Source organism: Anopheles stephensi, chromosome 3 (genome assembly GCF_013141755.1).
Source record: "Anopheles stephensi strain Indian chromosome 3, UCI_ANSTEP_V1.0, whole genome shotgun sequence".
Classification (NCBI taxonomy): Eukaryota; Metazoa; Arthropoda; class Insecta; order Diptera; family Culicidae; genus Anopheles; species Anopheles stephensi.
Genome location: NC_050203.1, coordinates 20,417,131 through 20,436,974, shown reverse-complemented (window position 1 = coordinate 20,436,974; position 19,844 = coordinate 20,417,131). Strand labels below are relative to the sequence as shown.

The 19,844-nt window shown below is 47.6% G+C and overlaps 1 protein-coding gene across 10 annotated transcripts in view; it reads left to right on the top strand.

The window, feature by feature from the left end:
- The window catches only part of LOC118512798 (arginine kinase), a 36,789-nt gene extending 17,872 nt beyond the window's left edge, over window positions 1-18,917 (top strand). For 2 of the 10 annotated variants that reach the window (XM_036057729.1, XM_036057730.1), the window contains exons 3-4: window positions 16,723-16,904; window positions 17,006-18,910. In XM_036057729.1, the coding sequence (XP_035913622.1) occupies window positions 16,723-16,904; window positions 17,006-17,907 (1,084 nt within the window). In that variant the 3' untranslated portion in view covers window positions 17,908-18,910. Of the gene's footprint in view, window positions 1-1,109; window positions 1,299-9,727; window positions 10,076-10,933; window positions 10,984-15,293; window positions 16,130-16,719; window positions 16,905-17,005 lie in introns of those variants that run through there. The other 8 variants (XM_036057723.1, XM_036057728.1, XM_036057727.1 and 5 more) reach the window with 8 other exon arrangements.
- The last annotated feature ends 927 nt before the right edge of the window (window positions 18,918-19,844 follow it).

Below are 19,844 nucleotides of genomic sequence, written 5' to 3'. Positions count from 1 at the left end.
CGTTGTGGAGCTGTTACACGATAGAGACGTTATTGTTCCCAATCGCCGAAGCGATATGTATCTTATTAAAAATATTGTTAAAAATAGTTAGATAAGGATGCAAATACTAGTTTGATGCATTTTTAAAATATTTAGCAAAATCTTAATCTCGTAAAAATCATAAAAATAAACAAGAAAAACTTTATAGAGCTAAGTAGAACAATATTCCCAAAATTTCCCAAATTATGTTTATACAGTTCTTCAGTTGCTCAGGGCTGTTTATGCTGGGTAACGAGGTAGAATGAAGTCTGGTAAGCCACTATGTGGACAGCATGCTCTAATAAGTTATTATTGTATTATTATAATACATAATGCACAAACGAACATGGACGTTCGTAAGCTTAAGGGGTTGGTACAACACGGAAAAAGCTATAATTTTCTTATATGTTGGCAGATTATCAACTGTGAAAATGTAAAAAAAGTCTTCCTTTTCATGACTTAACTACCTGCTAGGCCATGCTGGCTTTCGTGTAGCTTATTAGACTTATTAATTAATTTGGCCGTAAGTTAGTCCGCACTACGGGAGAACGGCTACGAATGGATTTGAACCTCGGTTCTGCTATGTGAACCTTCAATCTCCAACCAATATTTAAAATTTGTTTTTAATGAAATTTTAAATTAGTAGTTGACAAAAAGTTTTTATAGCAATACGGCCAGGCCGTTCTTTATGAATAATTTTTTTTTTATAATCTCTAATTTTGGGGAAAATCCCTATCATCAAAAACCACCAAAAGGGCTACCGTCCACAAGCACCTTAACCATCGCCGTATCGCATAAGTTTACCTCATCGCATCCGACGCAACAGAGATAGATGTGTGATACAATTGTGCGGGTTGGTGGGTTGGAAATGGGATAGACGCTCCTCAGCGTATAGCCCGCAGTCAGCTCCACGAACGAGTGTATATCCACGCGCAGTAGCAAACGGCATCGCGACCGTTCGCGTTGCCCTTAGCTGTATGTGTATGGGTGCGGAAGAGCGAGACACACGCCTGCCCTAATCTTGGGAGGGGGGGTCGTACAGCTTTGTCTCGCTCGCGCAACCGGACGCCCCACACGGGTGGCCCGAAACCCGAAGCGGGAACGATCGCACGAAGCGCCAGTCCCGAAGTGCGACCCCTGGCTGGCAATAAAATCATCTCACCGCGATCACGCACTTGTTCAATTTCGTTTGAAATCTCGTTGAGTTCGGCCGGTTGGAAGAAAGGTGAGCTCCCAGATACACCAAGCCAAGCCAAGCCAAGCCAAGTGTGGGATAGAGTGTGTGTAGCCAAAGTGTTTCCCAAAACCTCCCCAAGAAAAAAGTGTTGCTTAACGGAGACCCCCTCCCAAACTTTGGGGCAAGTGAATAAGTTAGGGAAAGCAGGGAAAAAGGATTCAACACAGCGATGAGTCTCGCAAGCTTTTCTTCTTGCCCAAAATTGCATCCATACCTGTCAGTCGGACTGTGGTCCCAAATGGTCCTTTCTCTCTGCTGACTTGACTTGTTCACTTCTGCCCCGAATATGGGGATCACTGGGAGTCGTTTGGAGATGAAGTGCTCAACCCCTTTCAAGCAAACTGGCGAAACACTGAAACTGTGTATGGTAGCGCGTAAGTAGCAGGATTTGATTATTATATTTTCCGATGGCAATACAACGAACTGAGTGAATGCAGATTACCTGATGTGGATAAAAACAATTAGATTCTTCCGTGCTGAAGCTGTGTGACATACGAACTGAAGGATATTTAGCGGATATTGTGGTTTGCCATGGTTACATAAGCACATCATCTGTCACGCATTTGCAAACCGAGATGTACGTGTGTGTGTGCGAAATGTCAACGGCGATTGTTTTTTTATTTTATTTTATCGAATTGCAATTTCGTGTGTCATTTGCCGGCTCCTTCGCGATGCCGGCCGGCGTTTTATTTTAGCCGGAAAAGAAATTGCGTAAAAAATCCGCTAGTGTGCGTGTGTGTGTGTGCTGTGGCGGCGGCGATGGTGGTTTTTGTTTTTTAGCTTCCCGAGGTTCCGTGCCGTATCCGTTGGTGTTGGTGCGGGTCTTCTCTCTGACTCATAAACCTGTTTATTTAGCTTCATTCCGTTCAATTTAAAGCCAATTTGCGAACGCGCTTGTACGTACGTGCCCCGTCGCCAATTGGCCGTGCATGTCGCGTGCATTGGTGGTGGTGGATGATGATGTGGTCGCGGTCTCGCGTTAATAAATGTGTCTCCACGGTTTCCACGTACAGCACAGAGCACGTTCCAATACACTGTGCATTCTGTGTGTGATGAAATCGGGGACGATAAATATGTGCGAAGAGCGTTTTCTGTTGCAGCTAAGGAATAGGAACGAAACTGGCGCCTAAAACCGCTTTCAATACTCTGCCCGCGGTCAATGTCCGGTAGTTCGTTGCCCCATTGCGCAATCCGCCGGAATATGGAGGAAATGTGAGGGTTTTTTAGGCACAGCACATCGGGTGCAGCAATTTCGATTAAGCAAACCGAAAAGTAGCCCACGCCTTTCGAACAGAACGGAATGAAGGCCTCCGCAATGGTCCGAATAAGATCGTCCAGAATAGGGTGAAGCACAGAAAAGACGACATGAGATGGCGCGAAGAAAATGGTCGTCTTCTACCTTCTTTTGGCGCTTGTGCAAGGGCCTGTTTGCTCCTGCACTCGGAACACGACGCTCGGAAAGACACAGAGAAGAGACAATTAGCCGCTTCCGGTTGTTGCGAATTTTATTCCCAATTGCAAAATGAAAGTTGGTGTGGGAATAACTCTTCCCAAACCAAAATGTATTTGTCTCCCCCCCCCCCCCTTTTTTTAGCTTCTTCTAGAAGGTATCCGTTCCCCAAGACATCACCAACACACATTGTGTAAGTGTGTGCGAATGACGACAGGGAACAAACGTCCGGCATAAGAGAGACCTTACAAAAGACATTTACTCTGCTGCTCCAAGTGGAACGAAGAATCGCGGGAAAATTTGAACCCCCACCACAGTTCCGGATCTTTCCGAGTGTGTGTGTGTGCAAAAGGAAGAAGATCTTTGCGAAAAAGGTGCACACACACATACACAGCCGAACGAACGAGGCACAAGAAGCATCACACGATGATGATGACGCTTGTAAGGTTACCGGAACGACTGGGAGTAGTAGGAGGAGTAGGAGGCTTCCCGTTTCTTCTTCGATGCCTTCGGCGGACGAAGCAGCAGTACTTTGCATACAATAGGCCGCTGCTGCAACCTGACTCGCGCAGTTGGACATGCATCAGCAGCAGCACACGGTCGGCGACACCACCGGAAGCACTACCATTACGCACACCAACATTCTCCACCAGCACCGGATCGGATCACTTCCGATGCTCGCTTTCGCTTAGGTAATACAATTTTTCGCTTTTAATTCTATACACCAAAATACTTGCATAATAGCTCTTGTAGTAAATGAATCTGCACCCACTGACTATTAAGCGACGGGTAAATCAAGACCAAGCCAAGAACTCCTAGAGAAAGCTAGAAACTATATAGCTCTAAGTACACCCAACCCCGGGCGAATTTGCGTCACGTGACATGCAGGCTGCAGCTTCATCAGTGTTATAACACACACTGCACAATACAAAAGTCCCGGGCGCACACACACACACTGCGCCCTCGATCGTTAAATGTGCAACGGCAGAATGCCCCTAGCAACCATTCCTGGGATATGGGGTTGTGCAGCCCTAGAGATGGTGGAATGGGAAAAAGCTGTTACGCGCAGCAGCATCGTACCGTACTCTCCAGCAGCTTGCGTAACCTAGCACAACCCAAATGGGGGTTGGGGGGACAAGTGCCGGTGAGGAAAAGCGGGTGATTGCGAATTTCGAGTTCAAGGTCACGCGGTTTCCCCGAGCCCGATCCTGTGTGGCTTCTGCTCTTCTGAGGGGTTTCCTTTCTTTTTTCCCACCCATAAATATAACGAACCCGCTTCTTCCGGTTTTTCCTGTGCCGGAGGTGTGGTGTGTGTGGGTGTGTTTTGTTGCGTAACTATTTATACATCTGCCGGGGTTTTCTATTCGCGCCAGTGGGAGCGTTTCGAGAAAGGGATTAAAAATAATGCACAGTGCTCTGTGAATAGCAAAATGTAGGTTGTGTGTTAGCATTATATGATAGGTTCTACCGTAGGAAGGACATCATTTATGCAAAACACTCCGGGGTTACGCAACTGGGCGAATCGATATCAGCAGGCAGAACACCGGGAAGTTCTCCCACATAGGAAACGAGTAGGAGGAGGGATAGGAGGAAGTTGGCTTTACGTAATCCAAAACCCGGGGCCCAACCGGGAAACTAGGACATTCCCCGGGAAAAGGCTTCATGTTTCGCTCATGTGCCGGTCTCACTCTGACCCATTGCATTTCCCGCCAGCTGTGTATCATGAAATGGGATCACTTACCCACAACAGTGACGTCTGAACCTTTTTTTATAAGCCCGAATGTGAGAACTATTAAAATGTGTGGCCTCTAAATAGCAAGTTCTATGGATGTGTTGTAGAGAAGGATTACCAGAAAGAGAGAGAGATTATTAAATTATTCAGCGGTTTACTACAATCCATCGTTTATAATTTATGCACCATTCCCCATTAGTGGTGGGACGACCACCACCCCTGGCCAGAAGACTGTATCTTCGTTGCGTGCTGACCTAACCTTAGTTTTTCGATATAGAATGTCCAACAACAAATGCGACCAAATAACCACAAACAATGTTTGAAATGTGAGACATTCGATCTAATGTATGCAGCATTTTGTCCCTTCCCTTTGATTGATATGAATTAACTTCCCCAAACGATGCATGCTTGTTTAACACCACCTTTTTTTTAACAACCAGTTCCTTCAAGAAATGCCTGTTTGCGTGCGTGTGTGTGTGTGTGTTTTGTAATAAATCTTCACCACTCACTCAGGAGATTCAGATAGAGGGCAGGAACGGATTTTCTATCACCGCTGCCTTCCGAATTACATCTCCAACAGCAACAAGGGCGCCTTATTATGCTTAACGTTAGCGAAATCCGGTCCATTATGATTCGCTAATATACTTGGGTAATGCACAGCTCTTCTTTTTAAAAAAAAAACCCTTCCGAGAGGGAGTACCCCCCCTCCCCCGCCACCCCGTGTGTTGTGTTTGCATGAGCAACAGTATTTTTTTGTAGCTCCTTTTCGTTTGTTTTAGCGTACTAAACACCTTCTACAGTGCTGCGTGATGCAACACCAATGGTCGGAGAAATCGGATAGGGGACATTCAGAAACTCATCACTGAATAGCTCGCATAATTATCTCCCAAAGCAAGGCGAGAGCCACGTGGCCATGCCTACCAGCATCCCGAACGAGCAACGTTAGGTGGGGAAGGCTTGGTTGTATGTGCAACGTACAGTGTGGTGTTTGGCATATGCATCTTAAAAGAATGTGACAAGTAGTAGCATGTTTTGTCCCAAAGAGAACACGTCCCCTAACGAGGGGTTCTGTGTAAAGTCTAACCTGTTAAACCCTTCCAAAAGTGAGATCTTACTAATGCACACTAATTATAACCACCATAATCTGTTTGTGTTGCTTTTGTGTGCAATTAACAGATGATAAAACGAGAAAATAGTTGTGTATTCTACCAGGTTTTTTCTGTCTCCACAATTGGATCATGGGGTTAGGTTAGTCCACCTCATGATAAGTCACCACCAGCAGCGGCCATCATATTGAGTTGCGATGCATTCCGCAATTGGGAGAAACCCACCACCGACTCTGATGGAACAGTGGGGCATTTATTTTCCCCCAACATCTGACATCCGTTCCAGCCGCCAGACATTCTTGACTGTCATATGATTGACTTTCCATGCCATGCGAGAAAGAATTGCCCCATTTGATCGGTGAAGCGCAGCATCGCATTTTCCAGCTGCGCCAACTGACGGATGGGAGAAAAAGGGTGGATCTGTGTGGGGCACAGTTCGGTTCTAAATAGACGTTTCCTGTACATGGTTCTCGTCTGCTTTTTTTTGCGTATGTACCATTTACTGATGCAATCTCACACACACATCTCCTGATGTTATGCATTCCACGAGAGATGATTGAGGCTGACGAGCAATATGTTCATCTTCTGGTGTAACAAGAGGCAACGAATGAGAGAAAAAGTCACTGCGAAAGTTCTTTTCCCTAACTACTATCACCTCGAGGAGAGGAATTATGACGACGAAAATAAATTTTATCATCAAATGCTTGCAACCGTGCGAGCGTCGTTATGTAAGATATTGCTGATCTGCGGAGCTCCCCCCGGGGGGCGGGGATCGGGATAGGGTTTACAGAAAATTTATTATCTTTTCGCCAGTAGCGCAAACATAAGAATAGAGAGATCGTACGATAGTCGTCAATCAGCAGAAATAGCAGCTCAGCGTAGAAGAAGCGGGGGACGACCACTTACCAAACCGAGAGCAGTGCAGGCAAGCAGCAGATTATTTATAAATTGCTTCCCCGCCAGTGGTCTCATCACGGATCGTTCGCCGGAGACAACGATCCGGGACCTCTTAAAGTTTGTGCCTTGGGTCTAGCTTGGGTGTGGCCACTCAGTCCCCCGAGCTTAGAGAAGGTGTGACATACATATATTTGATGGGATTTTTATTCATCATGCGCTTCTGCTTATTTTATTTGGTTAGAAAGTTCTAGAAGCAAGACGGCGATTTCCTTTTTCGAATTGAGCAATCAACTGTGAGGCGGGCGGGGGGTTTATTCCCCCCTGTGCACTCGGCGGGGAATAAACCTTTAAACTTGACATTTTGCTTCACACATTCTGTGACTTTTAAGTGCAATGCAACTATCCACGGTCATCCCCCAGCAAATGCTCCAATTTTGCGCCGTTGTGCAAAAATGTATGTGTTTGCATAATTTGCCGACGTGCGGCGCAGGAAAAGATTCATTTAGCTAGGTTCTCAGAGCTGTATACTAATGCCCCCCTGTATGTACTGGTTGTGCTGCTGCTGCTGCTACTGCTTCAACTTATTCCGAATAGGCATCAATTGTTTCAATTGGTTCGCTAGACACAGGATGCATAAAACGTGGACCCCTGGAGGAGATGAGATTCTAAAGTGAAAGATACGCCGTATGTGTCCCTAAGACAAGATGGAGGTTTTTAATGCTCGCACAAAATAACGTCCGATTTTAATAAGCTAATGCATCTATGTAAAGCTTGGGAATAAAAAGAGCTGAAAACGTGTCTGTTTCTTGTTTCGTTGTTGCTTTTTTTTGACACGAACACCACGTTTACCTCGAGGGAGTTGGTTCGTGAGTGATGGAGCATTATCTACATTTTGTACTGACAAAACACCTGTCCCGAACCACCTCTTCAAGCTTCAAGCGCACGATGAAGTGTGTCCCTCTGGTGTGGTACAAAGTGTACGATAAGGCCGATATTGAATAAGCGCGATAGATATATTGAATAAGCGCAAACTCTATCAGCGTAGATACGAATACGTCCAACATTTATCGAAGCTAATTGGAATATGTAGCCTTTTCCCCTTTATGTGACCCCCTTGATTCTTTGAAAAATCGAGAGTAAGCATTCCCCCGGTGTAAAAAGTCGCCCATGGGGGTTAAACAACAAACTCGCACCCCCCCACCTGAGTTGCCGAAATAAGAAGAGAAATGCCCCCGAAATAAATCAAGCAGCAGCCTCACACGAAGCAGCTGTTCGTTTTTTATGCCTTTTAACAACACAAACAAGCGGTAACAATTTGTTGTACTCTTGTGTAGCCACCGGCGCTACACGGCAGCGGAATATTGGTGAGCATTGCCGGTAACGTATCGTTCTCGAATCACTAGGCCTGCTAGAATTTATTGGTCGAAAGCATTTGACCACATGCAATCGAAATAAAGAAAAAAAAAAACATTGGGGTATTTTAGAGGTGTTTGTTGCCTCCCCTTGTTTTTTTTTTTTCGTGCGTATTACCACGTTCGTGATAAGCAAACACCCAGCGGGGGAAATTGCGATCGTTTAAAAATAATTGCCCGTAAACGTTGAATTATATAAAAGGGGGGAGAGATGAGGCACAATCTTTCACTGGGGTACGGGACGGGTTAAATTAGCCTCGTCAATCTGTTTCGCGATGACCACGTGTTGGTTAGAGAGAGAAATGAATTTAAATTTCCAGAAACGGAAAATTTAAACTGATATGAAATTTTAAACATATTAGAAAACTCTTCTCAAACACTAAACATTAGTAAGAGGCAGTACTGTACCGATAACGTTTTCCCTCGTGCGACTATAGCGCCCTCTGCTGGCATCTGGTACAAACCGCTCGTTCAAACCGCTTCCATAGTAACGGCCATCGTAACGACCACGTGTGCTATGAAGTCAGAGCGCCCGTATCGCTATTATCTTGATGTAACTTCGCTCAACGTATAACTGTTATCCGTGTCTTTATCTTCAACCTTTATTTTGGGGGAGAAAAAAAAACTCCCAATTCTTGTTTTGCACACCCCTATTGCATGCTGCAGCAATAATCAGCTGTTGTACTCGGCCAGACATTTTCTGCAAGCGACTTTTTTATCTTTATGGAGGCATTATCTTTATGGCTCACGGTGGTGATAAAAAGCATACGTCTGGCCGTATCCTCCCGTGTATCACCGGTGACAGGGTGGCAGGCTTTGGTAAAGTGCATTTTTGTACCCTTTTTATCTTGTTCCCCGGAGCTGGTGGTTACACACATGACCATGTGCTGAATAACCTGAAGGTGAATGTCATGGTTAGTGGTGGGGGAGATTTCGGTGGGGAAGGCCATCTCCATCTCATACACACATGATCAGCCCCCGACATGTAATATCAGGAAAGCGGGTGAGCAGACAAAGGGGGTGAAACATCCTTATCAGCCGTTTTTGCTACTACTTGAGCTGCAGTTCGATCGTCATATGCGCACAGACAAGCGATCAATTAAATTGATTAGTCATAAATGTTAATACCACCTTACTTACCTTTATCAATTCGCCCCCACACCATCTTTCGTGGCAAGCCATTGTTCGTCCCTCATCTCTTACATCACACCCCGATTGGGGGACTCCGATTACCATCCTGATTGATTGGACTGGTCACACGGGGAACCGTTTGCTGTAACGACGAGATAAAGAGGAAGGCGAACAATCATTTCATTCTTCTTGGTAGCATAGTGTCAGAAATTGTAACAGTACTGCGTGTGAAAGTGTGGCTAGTATTATGTGAAGTCAACCTCAATGTCTTACCATCTTTCCGCCCTCTCAAACAATGCATTCGGTTATACATTGTGCCAGCGATGCGATAAGTCAAGATACCTCCCTCGAAAGACCCGGAAAGCAAAATATCCTCAAGGAGAGAGTGCCAACCGCAATCGACATCAGGGTGTCCCCCTCGTTAAATGGTTATCAATACCCAATGGGGGCGCACACAGACTTCAAGAGGGCGTGCGAGGGTTAATAAGCTTTTCTTTGCCATCGAATCGACCGGGTACTTATACGAACCCCTCTCTCTCCCCCCACAATCAGCCGTTCCCACAGACAATCCGTTCTGCGTGCAACACCTCCGATAAGACGGATGCGTGACACGACGGGGTATTACACACCAATTTTGTGCCCTTTTTTTCTGTTCTGTCTTCGGACCTGATGCTCTTCTCTCTCGGTGCTTCGCGACACATTCAAGACACTTTGGTTATGGTTGCGTTGATAAGGATGCCGGTAACGTGTAGCCAGAGCTGCTAAAGCTTAGCCGGCCGGCGGACAGAGAGACACCACCGCGAGTTGATAGAGAGAGGACGGAGCTGCTGTTGCCCAAACAGCTGCCCTCCGAAAAAAAGGGGTTCGATTTTGTGGTGGCCTCTTCACGCTACCGTGAACCCACGGCCGTTGGAATCTCGCCCTGGTCTCTAGTCCTTGTCTTGCTCTCCCTCGCTCTCACTCTTTCCCTGGGTACGTACCGGATTGGAGTCTCCAATCTGTCAGTCCATGTTTCGCTATCCGTGCGTGTACAAGTGCGCGGTTTCGAGAGGGTCGCGAGAGTTGTCCGAGAGTCGTCGTCTAAGTCGCCGGGTAGAAGAGGAGTGAAGTGGCAATAGTTTTTTTTTTTCGAAGCAGCTGCTGTGGTGTTAGGATTAGCTCACTGAAACAAAGCATGTGATTAGTCGGACGGTTGATAATTGACTGCCGCCGAATAGGACCTTTTTTTGGGGTGTTTTCGGAAGTGAAGTTTTGCTAGTGATGTCCGTGAATTTTTGTTACATTCATTTATGTAAACATCACAACAACTCCCCTACTCGCTCACCACGATATGATTCACACCGCGAGAGATCTTCCTTCCCGATCCGATCGTCGATCACGGAACATAAGCAGTGAAAGCTGCCGCTGCTGTTGATCTCAACCGCAAAACTTTGTGTTTTCTCTCTTTCTTTCGCTCGTTCAACCTTTCTTTCTGGAAAGTGAAAACCGAGCATATCGTCCGAGAGGAGGTAGTCCACGACGCCACCTATAATTGCGGCTCGTATTTTTTCCTGCTTCGAAGCCCACAGCCAATGTTCCCCACCACATCACCAGTTGGGGACTAGTTCGATAGATAGGCAGACAGACAGCAGCTTCGGTGTGGATTATTTTGCTCACCTTAACCAAACCCATGCTCCAGTAATTGCACCGACCTCGCACGAACCGCAGGGTTCACGTATCAGAGTGTATCCGTGTGTGTGTGTTTGTCTGTGAGTGAACTCTTTCTTCCGGAACTACTGTTATATCCGGTGTGCTCTAGGGGCCACCTCCCTTCGGCAAAAGGGGAGAGAAAGGTTTGGGCGGCATCTTGTGTACGCCGCCACCCCACACAACAACCCCACCATGGCCACCGGTTGGTGGGGAAAGTTCCTGCCGGTGTTCTACGGTGGGTTCGCGCTGTACGCCATCGGCATCGTTTGGCTCTACTGGACTGGATACTTTGAGCTGGATCAGTTGGGCGGGTAAAGTTTCCCCAGTTTGCACTCCATTTTTGTGTTACTAACTCGCGACTAAGGGACGAGATTCCGGTACAAGTGAATATGTGTGCTTGATAAAGAATACATTTTTTTTGGGGCAATTTCGGCTCTCTAACGGCAATCGTAACCGAGAAGGGGGGAGTAATCTAAGAATCACACCTTGTATTATGTGCACGCGCCCGGTGTCTTTAGTGCTTTCGCACAAGCCATATACCTGTGATCTTATCTTGCCTTCATTGCGATAATATTGTACTTTCGCGTCTTGGCTTGTGCAAACCAAGCGGCGGGTGGTTGTGGTATACATGCACAATCTGTGTCACTCTTGCACACGAATACGGCAGAGTAAACAAGAAATGCAATATCATTTCTGGTGCAAAATGTGGTGCGAAGAATCGAAAAGATCGTTGTGCTGTTGTCAGGGACCTCAGTGACTGATGAGCCGGAGCAAGGGAAATGTTCATATATCGGCAGTTTATTACCGTAGATTTTTTTTTAATAAATCTTAGCAATACGGCCAGGCTGCTCTTATGAATAAAAAAAAAATCTTCAAAAATCCATAAAAAATGCACACTTTCTATGTGGAAAGCACTGTATCAAAATGAGCGCTGCTACAGCTACTCACCGCTAGATGGCGCTGCCATCGATAAAGTGAAACATTGGAAGTTTCAAACTGTCCTGTGTTCTCCAACACTCTTTTTTCATTTACAACCGGAACAAAAAATGTTTCTCCCAGTGTGTGTGTGTTTCCGTATCCTATTTTACCGGTCATAATATGTTGCGTGCTCATGTGACCCCCCACGGAACTCGGGTGACACTCATCGCTCTGCCCCGATGTTTATCTTCCATAGTTTTTGTTTTTATCGCATTCTTCCTGAACGCAGTAGTGTTTGTGCATAGGTTGATTTGTTTACGACCGTGAAGGTGAAAAGTTTACCCACAGGTCCTCTATTAATGGGTTTACTGCACGTTCGCCACTTGTGCGGCAGTAAAAAAAGGGGCCCACTCGGTCTCGGTGGGTGCAAGAGACGCGCGAGCCTTGCGCTTTTTATGGGAGCATATTTGTTTAGCGTTAAGGGAAGACGACTGACAAAGCGGAGTCATGGCGCTCCTACGAGAACCTCACCACCACACAGGTCCCATGGTATCCGGCGTGCCCGGCCTGATTGTTTACACCCTCAAACAGTGAGCCCTCCACCCCCCCGACTAGTAGCGGTTGCGTGGAGAAAATGTTTCCTGGTTATGGAAAACTCCATTAAATTGGTTGTCCCTTTGCCAAAATAAGCGGCATCGAGCAATCAGTCAGAAAGGATCTTTAAAACTTCTTTAATTACAAACTTTTTTATCCGCATTCTTTGATAATGTTTTTGCTACTGCTGGGTCTTCTTTTTTTGGTGGGAAAAAATAGAGAAACTTTTGCTTTTCTATTAGTTTGATCCATACCGATATAGTGATACGATGGAGAGGACAGGACTAAACGGCAGCAGATAAGTGAGGTTAGGACCGCCAGGAAGATCGAATAAATTCAATAATTTGTCACACAGGCTACTGCGAGCGACGAGGACCTTCTCCGCTGCGTGCGCGCCTGATGCTGGCCACCACTGTGCGTGTGTGTGTGCATTGTGAGGACACACCTAATGACTGGTGTGTCCTTCTTTGTCCTTTCGTTATGGGTTTTGGGTGTACACCCCGGAACTGTCCAGGAGGGGGGGGAAACCGCGTGTCCTGTGTCTACACAGAGTTGCGGTTCATTGCACTCTCTCCTGTTGAGAGAGAGATACTTTCTGAGGGTGATAATGTGTGAGAGAACGCGTCAATGACACACACTAGCAGTGGCCGCCCGGATAGCGACCTTGCGAAAGTGCATTCACAGTTTGAAGGGGATGTCCAGTATTCCGTTTGGTCAGTTTTGCTAAGCACTAGCTGCACATTGAACAAGGATCTTTTCTAGACCAGATAACACACACACACATCAGTATCCCGGATGTCTCTCCATCTGTCGCTCTCTCGGTTGCGGTTTTTGTGATGGGTGCAGTATCAATTCCTGATGCTGTAGCTGTGTGCGTAGTGCGATTCTCTCCCTATTTATCAATGCCGGCGATGGAAACGCGCCACTAGACAATCCGCCCCGTGAGCAAGCAAGCATCGCCATCCCGCCAAAGGACACCCCGAGCACCCTCTGATGCTGTCAAAAAAAGGGACGCGCGCGCCATACTTTGATTATTCACCCCACGGGGTTTACCGACATGTTTCTGTGTGTGTGCGTGCGGAGTGATGATCGCTGTTGCTTCCTTTTTAGGGATAAAATACAGTCCCGAGACACCCTTTGCATATATCCCCTGGTGCCGGGAATAGGTGTGTGACCCATTTGCCTTATACACACACACACACACGCGGGCAAGGGACTCACAAGAGCAAGGGAGAAAAACAAATAACAACACAGGACATAAATAAATGCGTCCTTTTTTTTATTTAGTCCACTTTCCAATAGTTCGAACATATTTCCCGCGAATGGATTTGAAAAAAGACACAGTAGAACAGAAAGAGAGAGAGAGAGAAAAAGAGAGAGAGCGAGAGTGAGGGTTGTAAAACTAATGGAAAACGCGTATCATCCATCCATCCCTACACAACAAAGCATTTTCATCACAGTAGGCGCCACCACACCAGTGTGTGAGAGAGCGCGTCCTTTTCTCAATCCCTCTGACGTTGTGTGTGTGTGTGTGTGTGTGTGTGTTAATGATAGCAACAGTATAGTTGCTCTGTTTCCTTTACTCACGCACGCACCTTATTATCCGCTCTCGTTCCCTCCTGTGCACAACACACATGCACAGTACGCAAAAGGATCCGGGAGAATACGCGCCCGAGAGAGAGAGCGAGCGCGCGCTTTTAGAAACGCGAAGAGAGACACCTTTTTTCACGGGGCCAGCAAGGATTATAGGGTTAGTCGGGCCCAGCACTAAACTAAGTCTGTCTTTCCCGTGTCCTTAGTGCGGCAGGATATACCCGAAATCCGGTTTGTTAGTGCGCGCGGCGTCCACCAATCGCGGTCCCCCGGCAATACTTGGCGAGGCGCGACCGTGTTTCTGTTGCTTTCCATTCCACGCCCGTTTGTTTTGCTCCCAACGGTTGGGCTCGGTGTTTTTTTTTCGTATTTTCCAACCAAAAAGAAAAACAGAGAACCACCTTAAGAAGAAACAAGGGAAATAGCAAAAAAACAGTTGCCCTGTGTTGGCCAATTTTTCCGTGTTTTTCGCGCGCGTTATTTGTGATTGCGGTGGGAAGCAAAAAGCTTTCCCAAAGTGTGTGTTGGTGGAAAATGTTAGTGTTTTTTTAAGCAAAAATCTGTGTTCGTGATTAGATGGCTGGATGTCTATAAGGATGTTAGAATTCGCCTGGAACAGAGTTCCCTAAGTTATGGTTTTTTGGGCACAGACTTCAAATCACAAATCCCTGGAGAATATCGCGCAAAGCCCGTCTTTGCTTGCCAGTGCGCCCTAGTGCGATCCTTCTCGATGCAAGGATAGCCCGGATTTAACCGACGCTAGCTACTAAACTACGATCCTCCTTTAGGACCATATTTGGAGATGCTCTCGGGTCGGGGTTGATGATAGTTTGTGTCACGGTTTTTCCACCGTCAGCTCCCAACCCGACACTACTCTGATGATCGCTGAGAGCGGTTTTTCGTCAGTCGCAGCACATCACCACGGCCTGCTTCGATAGTATCCTTTTCAGCGTGTCTAAAAAGGGTGCGGCGACTCGGGTTATTGTGTGCGTGCGCGCGCGTGCCGTTTCTCCGAGGGTGCCCTCTGTGTGCACAGGCGAACCGTCGGAAGTGCAGGAAGAGTGTACCTTCAACGGGGCCGGCTGTTGCCAGTGAGCATTAAAAAAAACGGAACAGCGAGAGAGAGAGAGAGAGCAGAGGGACTGTTGAATCTTTCCGGATGTCCCTGTTGGGTTGCGGAAAAGCGAGAGAGAGAGAGAGAGTGATTGCGAAGAGAGAGAGAGCAAAAAATACAATAGTTTTTGGCGAACAACGCCTTCCGGGAAAAAGGGATTGTGTGTGATAGGAAGTAGCAAACAACAGACACAGTTCCCCAAAACTAAATGAAGTTTAGTTGGGTGGAAAATTGTTTAATACATTGAGCGGCTAAAGTAGTATTCCAAAGTATATTCCTCTTCTCTCTCTAAACCGGAAGTATTTAAATTAAATATATTTAGGGTCCACCGTTTCGACGACTCTCCTTGGTTTAACGAACACCTAACTTATCTTTTTTTCTGGTCCACTCAACATTTAACAGTAGCGCTTGCACCGCCACCATCAGCCAAAGACACTCACCGTCGAGATAGTAGCACAGTTTAAGTATAAGAGTAATTAGTGTACAGCGCGTCAACTATATTATAGTACATCGCAGTGATTTAAACCAAAACCAAAACCCCCCAAAAAAAAAAAGACTTGACAAGTTTTTTGTATGCCGAGTGCCGAGTTTTACTGATTGAAGCGGCTGCTGAACACACTTCAGCACTTCCTCTATATATATATATACACCAAGAAGCTTATTCGTGGGCGTGTGTACTCGCTTTAGAGAGCGATCCGAAATCGATTCCAAACGCTATACCACCACATTCCGGTGTTCATTCCGTGCCGAACGCGTTTTTCGGCAGCATCCTCCAGTCGAAAGTTGAACATTCCTTTGAGGGAGGGGAGGTAGTGTGTGAGTAGAAGAAGCCGTGGCGATCCGGGTGCGCATCACCACACGTCGTCCAACAATTTCCATGTGAATTTGGGCAAGAACTCACAACCGTATACAGCAACAGTAGCCACACATTCCAACATCGGCGTAGCACTAGGTAGCAGTAGTAGCATCGTGTAACGCCAACCCGTTACCAGAAGGGACCAAAACGAATCCAATCTCGACCGTTACTCGAGACACCACCACTACTACTACTACTACCGGGAGCTGGTACAACACACATTACGACTGACATCAACAATGGGTGGATGCGCCTCGAAGGACAAGAAGGACAGTAAGGTGGTAGAGAATGAAACAGCGGCCGGTACGGGCGGCGGAACCGATGCCGATGCGGCCAACGGTGGCGAAGGGTGTGTATCAAACTCGATGGTATTTTTGTCGAGGTAAGTGGTGTGCGGCGGACGGCCGCCGGCACCTGACAGCGTTCTTGGGAATGTATGGTGCGTTTGTATTGCGGGCTTTGCAAAGGAAAGGGTATTGAAATTGATGAATTGCCAAGGATATATGGTGAGCCTCTCTGCCAGACATTCATCAGGAATCTGTTGCTTCCCGGCAGCAATTGTGCGAGTGTCACTCATTGTGTGCAAATTAAGGAAGAATATGGGAGGGTTTTGAGAAATTAATAGAGGCCTCAAATGGACGTCCGTCTCCTCGGTATGAATAGGGGGAGTGCCGGGACATTTTGAACAACATTTCTGCCAGTACAAGTCCTAAAATTAAGGTTAAGTTCTACGAAATTTGCACAACTATTACAAGTGAATCTGAAGAAGTCCTCTAGTTGTAAATTGCCATCGGAAAAAAAATGTCAAATCCTACTATTATTACCTTTACAAAAGCGCGCTGTGTTCCTGAGGCTCCTCTGCTTGCTCGATAAAAATATTCCCCTTTCAGATGAACATTCCCCAACAACTTGAAACTAATGGCCGTTGGTCGTCTCTCTCGCTCTCTCTCTTTCTCGTTGATTTTGTCCCAGCAGAAACAAATCAGACACCATGGTTGACGCAGCAGTTCTGGAAAAGATGGAGGCTGGCTTCGCCAAGTTCTCTGCCTCGGACTCCAAGTCCCTGCTGAAGAAGTACTTGACCAAGGAAGTCTTCGATGCTCTGAAGAACAAGAAGACCTCCTTCGGCTCGACTCTGCTGGACTGTGTCCAATCTGGTAAGCTATCCCCCCACCCCCCCAAGTGGCCCAGCAAGAGGAGCCTTGCTGCCCACCACCACCACCAATGTGCCGTACTGACGCATTCCCTATCGCGGCAGGTTTCGAGAACCCCGATTCCGGCGTCGGCATCTACGCTCCGGATGCTGAGTCGTACACCGTGTTCGCCGATTTGTTCGACCCGATCATCGAGGACTACCACAAGGGCTTCAAGAAGACCGACAAGCACCCGGCCCGTGACTTCGGTGATGTGAACGCCTTTGGCAACGTTGACCCGACCGGCGAGTACGTCGTGTCGACCCGCGTCCGTTGCGGTCGCTCGATGGAGGGCTACCCGTTCAACCCCTGCCTGACCGAGGCCCAGTACAAGGAGATGGAGGAGAAGGTGTCCTCCACCCTGTCCGGGCTGGAGGGTGAGCTGAAGGGCAAGTTCTTCCCGCTCACCGGCATGGACAAGGCCGTCCAGCAGCAGCTGATCGACGACCACTTCCTGTTCAAGGAGGGTGACCGTTTCCTGCAGGCTGCCAACGCGTGCCGCTTCTGGCCGTCCGGTCGCGGTATCTACCACAACGACAACAAGACCTTCCTGGTCTGGTGCAACGAGGAGGACCATCTCCGCATCATCTCCATGCAGATGGGCGGCGATCTCGGCCAGGTGTACCGTCGTCTGGTGACCGCCGTCAACGACATCGAGAAGCGCATCCCGTTCTCGCACAACGACCGTCTCGGCTTCCTGACCTTCTGCCCGACCAACCTTGGCACCACCATCCGTGCCTCGGTGCACATCAAGGTGCCGAAGCTAGCCAAGGACTACGCGAAGCTGGAGGCTACCGCCGACAAGTACAACCTGCAGGTCCGTGGTACCCGCGGTGAGCACTCCGAGGCTGAGGGTGGCATCTACGACATCTCCAACAAGCGCCGCATGGGACTGACCGAGTTCCAGGCCGTCAAGGAGATGTACGATGGCATTACGGAGATCATCAAGGCTGAGAAGGCACTGTAAGGTGTGGGTCGTTACGTGACAACACCCCCGCCGCCCCCTTCACCAGTTCTCTACCGACGATGATATACCCCCCAGCAGCACACAAACACAAACACCCGAACACGATGACTACCAGCAACGATGGCCGGCGGTGTGTGATAAGGATTTGGATGGACATATGATTCCAACCGCGCGCGCAACTGAACTCAATACCCACTGAACAAAAGCAGCAAAAGCCCGCAGCAGTGCGCGTTCCCCTGCCTCATTTTTTAACCCTTTAGCCCGCTCGTCTCGTCTCGTTTTGCGCCTTCCCACCTGCTCCTCCTGCCTTGGGAAGTAATCGACCCGATGTGCGTGAGATTTGTGCTCTTGATGCGTGCTCTTCGTGACCACGCATTAAGAACGTGTGTTCGCGCATAAAGAAGCGGCCAACCATTCTGCGGAAGGAACTGGGACTTGCACCAAGTGTAAGGACCAAAGGGAGCCACCAACCACCACCACCACCGAGTGCACGCTTCATCCACCACATTCCTTGCACAGATTTGATGTGGAATTGGACTGAGGTGCGTGTGCCGCGTTGTGTGTGTGTGTGTGAGCGTCCACCCAAGGAGGCGCAACGTATTTATTAAGACATTTAAAATACTTTTTCGAGACCTTACGGTGGTGCGTTATGGAGGGAGCAAAGGAGATGATGAATCAAATAACAGCTGGCTGTTGCAAAACGGGGGACCCATGTGAGCTCGAACTCTTCGAACAAAGCTTTTTGGGGGGAGAAAGAGCTACGCAGCAAGGGGCGCGCGGGTGTGTTAATACACACACACAACAGCAAAAACAGCGCTGTTCTCGCACGGAGCCAACACAAGTAAAAACAACCCGCCAGCACACATAAGAATATTTGAAGCGTGGATGCTATTAAGAGTGGTGTATAAGATTAAACCCAGGAGCAAACAGAAAAGAAAAAAAACACATTTAATGGAGTAAGCAAACAAAGTGAACTAAAAATAAAACACAAAAACATTAAAACTAAAAAAGCCAGCGCAGTTGCTTATTTTTCTCGAAGGTTTTTGGTGATGGAATTTGAAAGAAAAAAAAAACCCCTAGGAAAGACTGTGTTGCAAGGTCGCTCATCCCCTAGCGGGAAGAAATGATCTTGAGGAGGTCTAGGGCGAGAACCCCTCTCACTGAGAATAACTCTGAGGATCACTCTTGGAATCCTTTATGGCTCCGTGAACTCAGAAAACCATAAAATGACGAGGCCCATTGCATGACGAGGCTCTTTCGGCGACAGGGAATCCTGGAAGAGCGTTCCCTTGGACGGCGATGTCTCTTTATACATAAAAGGCCTCTTCGAGCTCCTGACAAAAAATGCCTTTTGGACGACGTAATCTCTTAATCGACGATGCCTTTCCCTTTCTTGTAAGACAAGGTGTCCTGGTAGCTGAGGACCGTACAATGATGATGCCCCTTCGAGTACGAGAACTTGTGATAAATGAAGCTTGGGCGACGACACTCTTTCGACTAGAAAGTTTTCGTAGTCAAGGGCAAGGGACAAGGTCCCCAGAAACGACGACGAGTTCTGTTAGACGAGGAGATCTTATGAGATGATATGGCCCCTCGGGCGGTCAAAAGAGGTCTTTTGATGGATGATTCTAGGAAGACGGGAACTCTTCGAATACAAGGCGTCTTGGTAGAACAGATTTGGAAGCAGGCCCCTGGAAGATAATGTCTCCTTTAGGACATGCTTGGTATAAGTTGGATTTAAGACAGCAAAGGCCTTCGGAAGACAAAGTCTCTTGGACGCTGAGGACTTCCTGAAAGGAAAAGCCTCTCGGGCGGCGAGGTGTCTTCGAGTAGAAGAAGTAGCGAATCTAACGGCAGGCCACCCGTCGATGGAGGCGCCCCCGAATCACACGACCTCAGGACATCAGTGTCCGCTTGGGGCTCGAAGACCAGCACTG